Source organism: Ammodytes marinus (genome assembly GCF_949987685.1).
Source record: "Ammodytes marinus genome assembly, chromosome: 24".
Taxonomy (NCBI): Eukaryota; Metazoa; Chordata; class Actinopteri; order Uranoscopiformes; family Ammodytidae; genus Ammodytes; species Ammodytes marinus.
The window spans coordinates 10,686,618-10,697,627 of record NC_137228.1 but is presented as its reverse complement, the minus strand read 5'-3'; the positions used below and the strand labels follow the sequence as shown (position 1 = coordinate 10,697,627).

At 40.7% G+C, this 11,010-nt stretch overlaps 1 protein-coding gene across 1 annotated transcript; it reads right to left on the bottom strand.

The window, feature by feature from the left end:
* Positions 1 to 3,108: 3,108 nt before the first annotated feature.
* On the bottom strand, positions 3,109 to 10,719 carry LOC307270119 (sodium/hydrogen exchanger 2-like). Its single transcript, XM_080053282.1, has 13 exons — positions 10,258 to 10,719; positions 9,252 to 9,577; positions 8,683 to 8,820; positions 8,056 to 8,306; positions 7,047 to 7,264; positions 6,642 to 6,841; positions 6,262 to 6,351; positions 6,113 to 6,183; positions 5,552 to 5,719; positions 4,943 to 5,045; positions 4,376 to 4,489; positions 4,203 to 4,296; positions 3,109 to 3,858 (listed from the first exon to the last, which is right to left on the bottom strand). The coding sequence occupies exons 1-13, from the start codon at positions 10,538 to 10,540 to the stop codon at positions 3,542 to 3,544; spliced, it is 2,373 nt and encodes a 790-aa protein (XP_079909408.1). The 5' UTR covers positions 10,541 to 10,719; the 3' UTR covers positions 3,109 to 3,541.
* Positions 10,720 to 11,010: the final 291 nt, after the last annotated feature.

Below are 11,010 nucleotides of genomic sequence, written 5' to 3'. Positions count from 1 at the left end.
CTGGATCTATAACCTAAAGGAAATCCCTGTCTTATTTAATGACACTGGCAGGAAAGCTGGAAACTATAATGGAATAACATGAGATGATGGTATTATATTGTACAGGAGCAATACAGTAGTACAAATACCTTAAACTGAAACACAAATATATTTAAGTAAAGTACAAATAACTAAGAATTGTACTTAAATACATTAGTGGTAGAAGTCATAATATTATGTACTTTGTTACTTTCCTTCACTGAAAGCTGGCTTGACATGTATATTAAAAGTAACAATTGTGCCTGTGTTTGAGTGAGCTCAATAATTTTAATGTCTTGTACAATATTTTCAGACAAAGATTTTAGGACTCATTGAAAAAATGTTGCAGGTTGAGTTAAAAAAAAAATTCAGAGAAGGGCAGTAAGAAAAAAAACAGATGATGTCACAATGCTTTTACGCCATAGTAAAAAGTCGGTTTTATTTGTATCTTTCACCAAGCTTTGAGCATAAGTTATGTAATAATCTTCCCAATGTTATTTTAATCATTAAAATGAGTTGGTCCTCACGAGCATCTCCATTCATTCTGTGTCGGTCATGAACTCTTGGACCCTCGCAACCCCTGTAACAAGTTGTTACTAGAATTATTTCATCAAACTACCCAAGTATTTGAATAATTGAAACTGAGTCAGGCCTTCTTGGAAGCAGGTGAATTTACTTGCAAACAGCAGCAAGGGTCAAACAACAATGTACCACAAATGGGCTTACATGATTGAATACATCGAATGAACAGTGTACAGAGATTATATGCAAGAGAAGTTGGTGTGTGCGCAAACACATACTAGGTTTGGTGTGTCCAGCCCTTATTTTGCTGGCGAAAGCAGAAATGTTTTAATTAGGCATACATTCCCAGAAATTCATCTCAGCTGGTGTTATCCTTCATACAATGTCTGATAACAGAATATGGGGAGTGAAGCTACTGTGCACATGAATGCGTCATACCTCTGTATGGGCCAAAATCTTATTAGGCTTCAAGGCTAAACAACAAACTTGTAGCAAAACTGGGACAAAGTTCAACAGCCAGAAAGCATGTATTGTGCATTAAAATATTATACAATAAAGCAAATTAAATTCTGTTAACATTCCACCCTTTTTATAATATTTAATGCAACTTTCTTGCAACACTTCAAAGCAAAAGGGCAAAGCATATGAGTAAATATATTTCAGTCAAGCAGAATAATATCAAGTACATCAACATCACAGTTGTGAAAATGCAAGTGTGTGTACTGGTGCAACTTTGTCTATGTACAGTTTCATAGAGGACAGTCTTTGTAGAAGCCAGGGAACAGGAACCTAGGTCGTCTTGATGGTCAACAAGTCCTTTTGTGGCATTCTGACGCAAAGTGTCCTTCATATCACAGTCACTGGGGGAATGGTTATGTAGGATATTACCATAACCGATTCAGATTGTTCCTCAGTGTCCAATTGTCCTTATTGAAGCATGGTCAGCTTGGTCTTCTCCTTGCATCTGAAACAGAATGAATTCGAGCAGTAACATGTTCTCAAAAGAAATGCTCATCATTCTGCCAGGGTTGTTTCTAAAATATCATCCTATCCATTTTGCTTGCTCTAGATGTCACAATTAACGCACAACAACATTTTAGGATAGGTTTGATTTCATTCTTCCACATGGTTGTCTGTGTTTGGGCAGCATTCAAGCACACACAGGCAGGCAGTGAGACAGGCCCTCCCTTTTCTGCATGGGACTGAATCACACACACACCACATTCCTTCTAGATATGAGAAGCTCTCTACTTCTCCAAATCTGACATGGTGTTATAGTTTGTTCTTCAAATAACAAAAGTTAACATGTAGGTTAAGTATAGGTGTCTTTACAGTTAACCAGTTTTTGAATCAATTTATATCAACAATACACATTATGATCATATTTTCAGCATAAAAATCCCCTTTAACTTGTAATTCAAATCAAAAGCATTGAACAAGTCTTTTTAGTGAACATTTTCATAAAAAGAACACAAAAGGTCGCTTTTTTGTAAGTTTATGCTGGAACTTCAAATGATTGACTGCACCTTTAATCTTTAAGGTTCACTATGGGTCTCAATGGAAAGAGACACAGGAAGGGGTAGAGGAGACTTTTTTTTTAAAATGTAAAATCTAATATCAAATTACCCAGTAATCTATTTAAACAGGATGAACACCCCTATTCCCTCCAATTGATTAACAAAATTCACCAATTTAAAACTAGAACACCCTATGTGATGTATTCTAAACAAAACAAATAAGTCTACTCTGCAGTTGTAGACTATTGACAAACATAACAAAACAAAACAAATAAACAACCTGTCATAGACTAACTCCCTGGAGCAGTACTATATCCCCAGGCTAAGTAACAACAAGCAGCCAGATATCAATTTGTTTCCATAAAACCTTCCCGAATTACAAAACTCTCAGTTTAATGGAACAAACTATATCTGTCAGAATAAAGGGACCACCCTCGACCCCACACTAATGATCATCTAATTACGTACGTGAGACTTTTGTTTTTAACAGTGTAAATTCTCAAACACCAAAGGCTGAGATAGGTTTGTCTCTAGTGCATCTCCCCAAACACTACAGGTTGAGACCCCAACGTGGGGCCCGAACAGGGACTTGAACCCTGTTCAAACCACTCTATGTAAGCCAGTAGTTACCTTACTCGTCTCTATGTAAGCCAGTAGTTACCTTACTCGTCTCTATGTAAGCCAGTAGTTACCTTACTCGTCTCTATGTAAGCCAGTAGTTACCTTACTCGTCTCTAAGTAAGAACAAATATAACACAAAATCAGCTGTTTATATTCACCTGATTTCAAGAAAGCCCCGACTCGCTCAGGCTCTGGATTCCGTCACCCCTCTCCGTCCAAGTCGAGTCTGCAGACAGCCTCTTTTGTAGCTCTGTTTACTGGAGGTCTTTTGTCGAGAGATCTTGGACTCCCCCGTGCACGGTGCAGGCTCTTCTTGTCCAGAGAAGAGGATGTTGGATCCGGCTCACTCGAAGGACCATTTGTTACTAGAATTATTTCATCAAACTACCCAAGTATTTGAATAATTGAAACTGAGTCAGGCCTTCTTGGAAGCAGGTGAATTTACTTGCAAACAGCAGCAAGGGTCAAACAACAATGTACCACAAATGGGCTTACATGATTGAATACATCGAATGAACAGTGTACAGAGATTATATGCAAGAGAAGTTGGTGTGTGCGCAAACACATACTAGGTTTGGTGTGTCCAGCCCTTATTTTGCTGGCGAAAGCAGAAATGTTTTAATTAGGCATACATTCCCAGAAATTCATCTCAGCTGGTGTTATCCTTCATACAATGTCTGATAACAGAATATGGGGAGTGAAGCTACTGTGCACATGAATGCGTCATACCTCTGTATGGGCCAAAATCTTATTAGGCTTCAAGGCTAAACAACAAACTTGTAGCAAAACTGGGACAAAGTTCAACAGCCAGAAAGCATGTATTGTGCATTAAAATATTATACAATAAAGCAAATTAAATTCTGTTAACACAAGTGTCTGAGTAGGGGGTTTCCTGCACAGTTATCCAGGGGGGCCTGGTTGTCCGGTACCCAGCCGGGAGGAGGACAAGGTGCTCCCCCTCTTTCTCCTGCACCTTCAGAGTCAGTGGGGTCTTCATCAGCCAAATGCAACACTGGTGCTCTGCTTCCAGGACCCCCCTCATCCAAGAGATCCACCCCAGGAGAGGAGGAGTGTGGGCGGGTGGAGGCAGCTTGCTGCTCCCCTGCTTTTGGAGCCTCCTTGATGGTGTTCAGCCTCTTCATAAGTAGAGAGCGGGTCGAGGAGCGGGTGGACACACCAGCTAACAGTGGAGATAATATTCAAGCATTAGTTTAGTTAATTGGGGGGGGCACTTCAGGTGAATAGGGGAACATCTTTTTCATTTTATAAATACATGAATACTATGTACACGTCTTAAAAATGCATTTTCAGCATGTTTTATGAGGAAAATGAATCACAAATCAGACAAATACCAACATGTAAAAATCCTTCTGTAATAATCTTTATAATAGTGCTAAGAATGATTGGGGAAGTTTAAGTTGATGTAAGTTATTTAAAAGTTGAGATTCATGGTTTACAGTGTTGAAAAAAGTGTCACACATTAATATCATCCCACTCTTGCAGGATAAACCCTTTTTGTGTCACCGTGACTTCGTCTCCGTAGGGGAAAGGCCGTCTCCAGATCTCCTCCAGGCTGGAGGGAGAAGTATCTCTGGGACTTGGGTACATTTTGATCGGGCTGAAATAGCAGGGAGAGTGAAGGTGAGGAATGTCAGAATACAAATAATGTTTTAACCTTCTCTACAACAGAAACCCACCTGCTCTCGTAGACTTCCTGGCCGGAGGTTGCGAAGGATGCTCGGGTGGCGGCGAATCAGGATCTCCCTGGCGATGCTGTCGTCGGGGAGATTGTACCTGTTGAAACCCTTGGTCTGGAAAGCACAGAGAGATATTTGGCGGAAGTTGAACAACATTGAATACGAACACTTTATAATTAGGAAAGAATTTTGGGAGTGGATATCAGTTCAATCCTGTGTATCCTGACAAATCTAAGCCCACTTTTTTTGTGGGATTTATTGATAGTGATTAAAATATACTTTTCCTAGAATATATTGTAACAAAGTTATTTAATATTATGGTTGATTTGCAGTGCCTTTGATATAACTTCCTCCGGTTCCATTCATTCCACAAATTTAGAACCTTCCATGGTCAAAAATACGATAGTTTTTATTGCTTTAATAAGGCAATCTGTTAACACTCACTTCATCACTTCTTCTCTCACTCATTTTAAAGACCAGGAGAAATTACCATTCATTCTGTAGGTGGAAAGCATGGCACAAATGTAGTTTTCGCTAAAAAAAATATGTCATCGCTTTGGTATGTACCTGCTGTCTGATCTTGTACATGTGCTTTGACAGTATGTCGTGTATTTTCCCAAAATCTTCATTTTGTTTCCTCCTTGGTCGAGACGCCGGCCTCCTCTCTTCACTGATAGGGAAGCAAGAGCAGTGAACAGTGAACCAGACACATCGCTGAAATGTGTTCTGTCATCAGTGCTATCGACGTTAACAATGAGAACGGCAATTAGGACCGAGAGAAAGATCCTCATCTGCTGGAGCCAAATTAGATTTAGCTCCAAGCATTTTGCTGATGCACTCATGCTGACACTTAGTAAGAAGATACAGTTTCAGTCTTACAAACTGAATTGCATTACGCATTACAAATAATTTTATAACGCAATTATAAGTTTGACTAAACTTTGTCTGTTTGCGTTTCTATATTTATCCCATACCACCATCTTTAACGGCCATCATCTCAACATTAGCAACATTTTCATATGTATTCAAACATTCCTAATAATACAAAGAGTGATAGTCAATGTAAGTAATCGGCTGGCAAAGTTTCCTGACGATACCTTAAACATGTTACCCTATCCACCTGCAGTGTCTCGCCTTGATAAAAAAAGACAAATAAGATCAGTTGGCAGAGCGTACTTGAGAGATTGGATAGATGGCGCTGCGCTGATGTCTCCCATACTAGTGTCAAGTATCTCCAAGGCGTTCTGCAGCTCCAGCCTCTTATACAGAGACACGATGCTGGACTCGGCCCGGGTGTCTCGGACAAGGATGCGCCTCAAAACACGGTCATTGAACTTCTTGAACCTGACGCAAACACAAAGGGGTAAAGGCGACTGGTAAGGTTTGTGTATTGGCAATAATTTAACGATACAATATGCATCAAGATACATGGGTTATGATATGATATATCGCGATAGATAGCTATACGATGCAGTTTGCCATATTCCACATAGTTCACTGAAAATGTAAAAACAGTAGAAAAATAAGTTGTTGGCGGTATTCATACGCATTATATTGATAATTCAGTGGACAAATTGAGTCAAAATGGCTGTATCGATATCGAGGCCTTATGACTGATATATCACGCTTCATGGACGTTATGGGAATTCTTCCTAATTCCCTAAATCAAACCATTGTATCAATAATTAAATAACTCCTTTTGATATTTCACAATCTAGTTAGATACATGATTCCTACTTGTCTTTCCAGTAATAGTGGCTCCATTGTCCACACAAGTCCTCAATGCCACAGACAACGTGCTCCATCATCTGGAAAAAACACAAGAAAATAATATGATACACCAGCTACAGGCAGAACGATAAATATCTTCGTTGGCTGATACTTGCCCTTGTGTGAAACTCTACGTTAATGGAGTTCAGGACTTTGTTGGTTCTCCTGATGTTTATATATTCTAGTAGTGGACGAACGCTGATGCCCTGTAAAGAAAACAGACAAAGGTAAATATTTAAAAGGGTGGCTGTTTCCACGCACAGATCTGTTTTTCATCAGCACATTTTAATTCTTGTTTGCATCCACTATTCTCTGTCTTTTAGCTCCTGTTTTGGGAACCACCTCCTCAGGAAACTATACTGTCTCTTCAGCTCCAAAATTAAGATAATAAAAAAAATGTTTATAAAAACTAGATTTGCATTTAGGCATTTTCAGTCTTCCATTTTGACAAGGATACATATGATGACAATGAAAAAGTGTGAAGTTAAGTGTCCACCTGTATGAAAACGGTGAATATAATGATTGTGATTGAAGCCGTGACAAACAGGTTCTTCCTGTTGATGGTGTCGGGCAAAGTGAAGACTAGGGCGAAGCAGATTGCGCCTCGCAGGCCTCCGTAGGAAAGGCCAAACTGGTCCTTGAAATTGAACGGGATGGTGCGGAAAGGGTTGATGATCTGGGTCAGCACCAGGATGCCTGAAAGACAAAGTATTGGGAAAATCAGCTTGATTTAACCTTACCAACTTCTTTTCATATCATAGGTGTTTCATTCTATCGTTCAAATTCTTCATGATCTTTTAAAATCAAATTCTTCACAATCAATTTGTTCATGTTGACTTCATATTATTGTGTTTTCTCTATTTTCTGCTTTTTAAGAAGGTTTAAATGTATCCTCTCTCACCAAGTCCTCTCCAGATGAATGTGAACAGCAGTGTGAAGAGGATGTAGGCCCAGTTCCACTCATGCTCACTGGTTATGGTGACCATGCCCAGGAAGAAGAAGATGAGCGTTTCGGAGATTGTGGCGAGCATCTTGACAACATGGCGGATGGTGGTGCAGGACCTCTGGGAGACATTCTCCTCCACGTAATACTTCATGGTGATGGCACATGTTATGATGCTGAACGGAGGAACAAATGCTTAAATACAATAGTTGTCATATACGAAGGCTACATTCTTGCTACTGTGAAAAGGTGTGTAAGTTTTCTTTTACCAGGCCATCTTTGTAAATAAGAATTTGTTGTTAATGACCCGCCTGGTTAAATAAAAGTTAAAGGTCACATATAATGCTAATTTCACTTTTTTTATGGGGTTTCAACATTAATATGGGTCCCCTGTGTACCTAAAGTCTCCCAAAGTATGAGGAAAACAACCCTCTCTCTTTTTCTCCACCTCCACCTTTCTGAATACCAGTGTTCCATAACCCCAGTCCGTTCTCTGATGAGGGGCGTGGCTTATCCCCTTATGGCGTCATATGGGGAGAAGCCACGCACCCTCATTACAACCCTAACTTATCAACAAGTCCACCTGTGATAAGCACACCTCCATATAAACCAACTGTTAGATTAAGGACAAATCAGGGCAGACTGGGCTTAAATAGATTGTTTCAGACAAAGGCTGAAAGGAGGAGATCCAGCAATGGCACAGTGAGAAATATAAAGAGTTTTTTGGACGCTACATCATTAAAATAGTTTCTAGTAGAAATCTAAAATAACAATTTTGAAACGGAAAATTAACAATATATGTGACCTTTAAAAATATATATATATATTTTGAACATCTTTCCTTTTACTTGTAATGGAGTATTTTGCTACTAAGTTATTGATTAATAAATACTTCTTCCACCCCTGCCCTATGGATTCAGGCCCAAATGCATTTTGTGGATAACTGTGTGTTTTTGCCTAAACTCACGCCAAGACGCTGGAGATGGCAAAGCACTCTGCCACCAGGTAGGCCAGGTAGCTGTACATGAAGACAAACAGGGGCTCAATCTGACGCACGTTGTGGGTGAAACGTGTGGTGAACGCCGCCACAAATCCAAACAGGAGGCCGAAGAGGACGCCCCCGGCCGCCACCACAGCGAACCGGGCCACTCCCAGGAACACATCGGTGGATTCAATGACTGGCATATCCGCCAGGAAGGAGAACATGCTGGAAAGCACCTACGCAAAAAAAGGAACAAATCATCTTTCTTTTTTTTTTGGAAAGATGTTGTCGAGCATGTTCAACTGCTCAAACACTCTCGTAGCATTAGAGCCAATTAAACTATTGTTTGAATTGTTTGAATTAGGGGTCAGGCTGGATATCGTGCACCAACATGACTTTCTGTTGGTGACGTGATGTTGGGATGCAACACAGTAGCAAGACACAGTATTGAGTTAAACACAAAGCAAAGGCTTGAGGCAAATGAGATTCCTGGCCGTTTTGCTTCCAACATGTCTTCTTTCAAACTATAAATCAAAGGTAAAAAATGTAACCTACATTTAGGTGTTGATTTGACTAAACCTGATCTTTTTGTGTCATATTCCACATACTCACCACAGTGACGGCATCATTGAAGAGTCCCTCTCCAAATATGACAATGTATAACTGTTCATTGACACCGATGTCATCAAACACATTCAGAGCAGCCACCGGGTCCACAGCTGAGATGATGGCACCAAACAGCAAGTTCTCCTGCAAGGAAAGGAGTGGAAAATATTATTTGCGACCATGGAAACCAGGACGTACTAAAATGACATATGATTTGACATGGGTGTGTAAATGTGTTTTTGCACCATATTCTCTGCAAACATTTTAGGAACGTTTCTCCAATCTTTTGAGGGGAGGAGCCTGATCAATAAAAGACCTGTCACAGGTGTCAAACGGACCTAGAGGGGGCTCCTCCCAACATAGATTGGAGAAAGTTCAGACTGATCTGCGGGAGAGAAACGCATGTTGAGCTAGTGAAATCCGTCTGGTCTCACTAGGCTTACTATTTTCTACAACTACACATTTACTGGAGCACATGTGTGACTTTTTTACTACAAATTAGATATGAACCAAATTGACCTTCATATACACACTATAGCGTTTTAATTTGTAGGCTTCTTGTGACCTTGGCTGACCTGCAGGTTGATATCTTGCACTCCAAACACCTCGAACTGGCAGATGGCGAAGAGCGAGAGGCCGATGCCGATGCTGTTCCACAAGGTGCCCACCACGGCGTACCACATGACAGAGCCGAGGTTCTCAAAGAAGGGCCGGGTGGGCATGAAGTAGCCGCTGTCCAGCACTATGGGCGGCAGCATGTACAGGAAGAAGACGTTGGAGCTGAGCACGGCGGGAGGCTCCTCTTTGACCGCGTGCATGATGCCGCCCACTATGAGGCCAACAGCGATCAGGAGGCACGACTCCGGGATCCATATGGTGATTTTATTGTAAATGTTGAAGCCTGTAAAGAAGAAAAAAGACAATTGAACAAAACAAAAATACCAATTATCTGGTGTTTAAAGGTGGACTTAGTGATACTGCATACGGCTTACGCCTATGCAAGCCTTTGACATCACATATGAAAGACATTTGCAAAAAATAATTTGTTGGTAAAATTGTGTTCCTGCCTATTCATTTAGCAACATTTCAGGTTTTATTTTGCAGTTTACCCAATCAGGAAGTAGATGTGCACTGTGGGCTACCTGTCCGTACTCTGTGTGCACTGAAAGAAAAAATCTGGTGTTAATATAGAGTCTAAGCTCTGTAAACTGGTACGTAAACAAAGGGAATACACAATACGGACAGGTAGCATATTGTGAGGAGATATTGACAGATTTTTACAAAAAGTGATTTGTCAACAAACATTCTCCAGAATTGCCTAGTATGCCTTTAACACAGTTAATCCAAACCAGTTGTATGTCTTTGAATGGGATCTGTGTTCACTGTTTAGAAAATAGTCTGGAAAATGAGTGTAACTAATGAAAAGTGTGTGAACACATTTGCAAAAAAGAACTTTGTTGCGTTAGGGAGTTGATGTTGAAAATCAAGTGGATCCCTGTTTCTTTAAGCGTATGCAATCTGGAAAAACAGTTATTATTTCAACACAAACATTAACCTTTAACTCAAGTGCTGCACTCGTACCAATTTTGGCAAAGGAGGCCAGCAGTATCCACAGTGTGAACTCAAAGGGGACCTGGATCCTGGGGTAGTCCATAGTAAACACAGGGAGGTTGGCCCTCTCCTCCTCTGGGAAGGCCTGGGGTTCATTTTCAAAAGGGTTGACGCTGGCTGGCAGGTTGGTCGGCTCTGCTGGTTTTGACTCCAGCTCACATTTCCCTCCAGTACTGCAGAGGAATAGAACTAACAAAAGCATGTGCAATACTCCTCTAGACGACCTGATCTCGAACACAACACATGGCCCCATTACCACTGCTCAAGTAATCCCAATGTTAGTCATAAACCATTCAGAATGTAGGTCCCAAGACATTGAAAAACGGCTCTACTCCAGTCCATGTTTGTGGCAATTAAACATCAAAGAGTCATATTGAAAGGTAAAATGAAAGAAGCAAAGTGGCCAGTTTGCAAAGGCCTAACAGCATACAATTAGAAGTGAAACTTATGTGTGGTTTGTACTGTTGCTGAACCTGCTTGCCACTCCACCTGTGTGCCCTGCCTACTGGGTGGAGCCCATCAGGCGGAGTGCATGACCTCACTGACATGACAAGACAACCGCATGACTAAGTCTTTGGCATGTTGCTATAAGACGAGTCCAGTTTAATTAACATTAACAAGCATGGATAAGGCAGCAGGTTTGTGCACAACTCTAACTGTAGCTTTTACAGTTTTTGCCGAATGCTTACACACATGTTGCAGACTTTGGCCCACTGTGTCAAA

Coding starts and splice junctions, on each gene's coding strand:
- LOC307270119 (XM_080053282.1), bottom strand. CDS start 10,540: ATGGGGCCATGTGTTGTGTTCGAGATCAGGTCGTCTAGAGGAGTATTG. Junction 8,307..8,682: donor TCAATGATGCCGTCACTGTG/GTGAGTATGTGG, acceptor TTTTTTGCGTAG/GTGCTTTCCAGCATGTTCTC. Junction 6,842..7,046: donor ATTCATCTGGAGAGGACTTG/GTGAGAGAGGAT, acceptor TTTGTCTTTCAG/GCATCCTGGTGCTGACCCAG.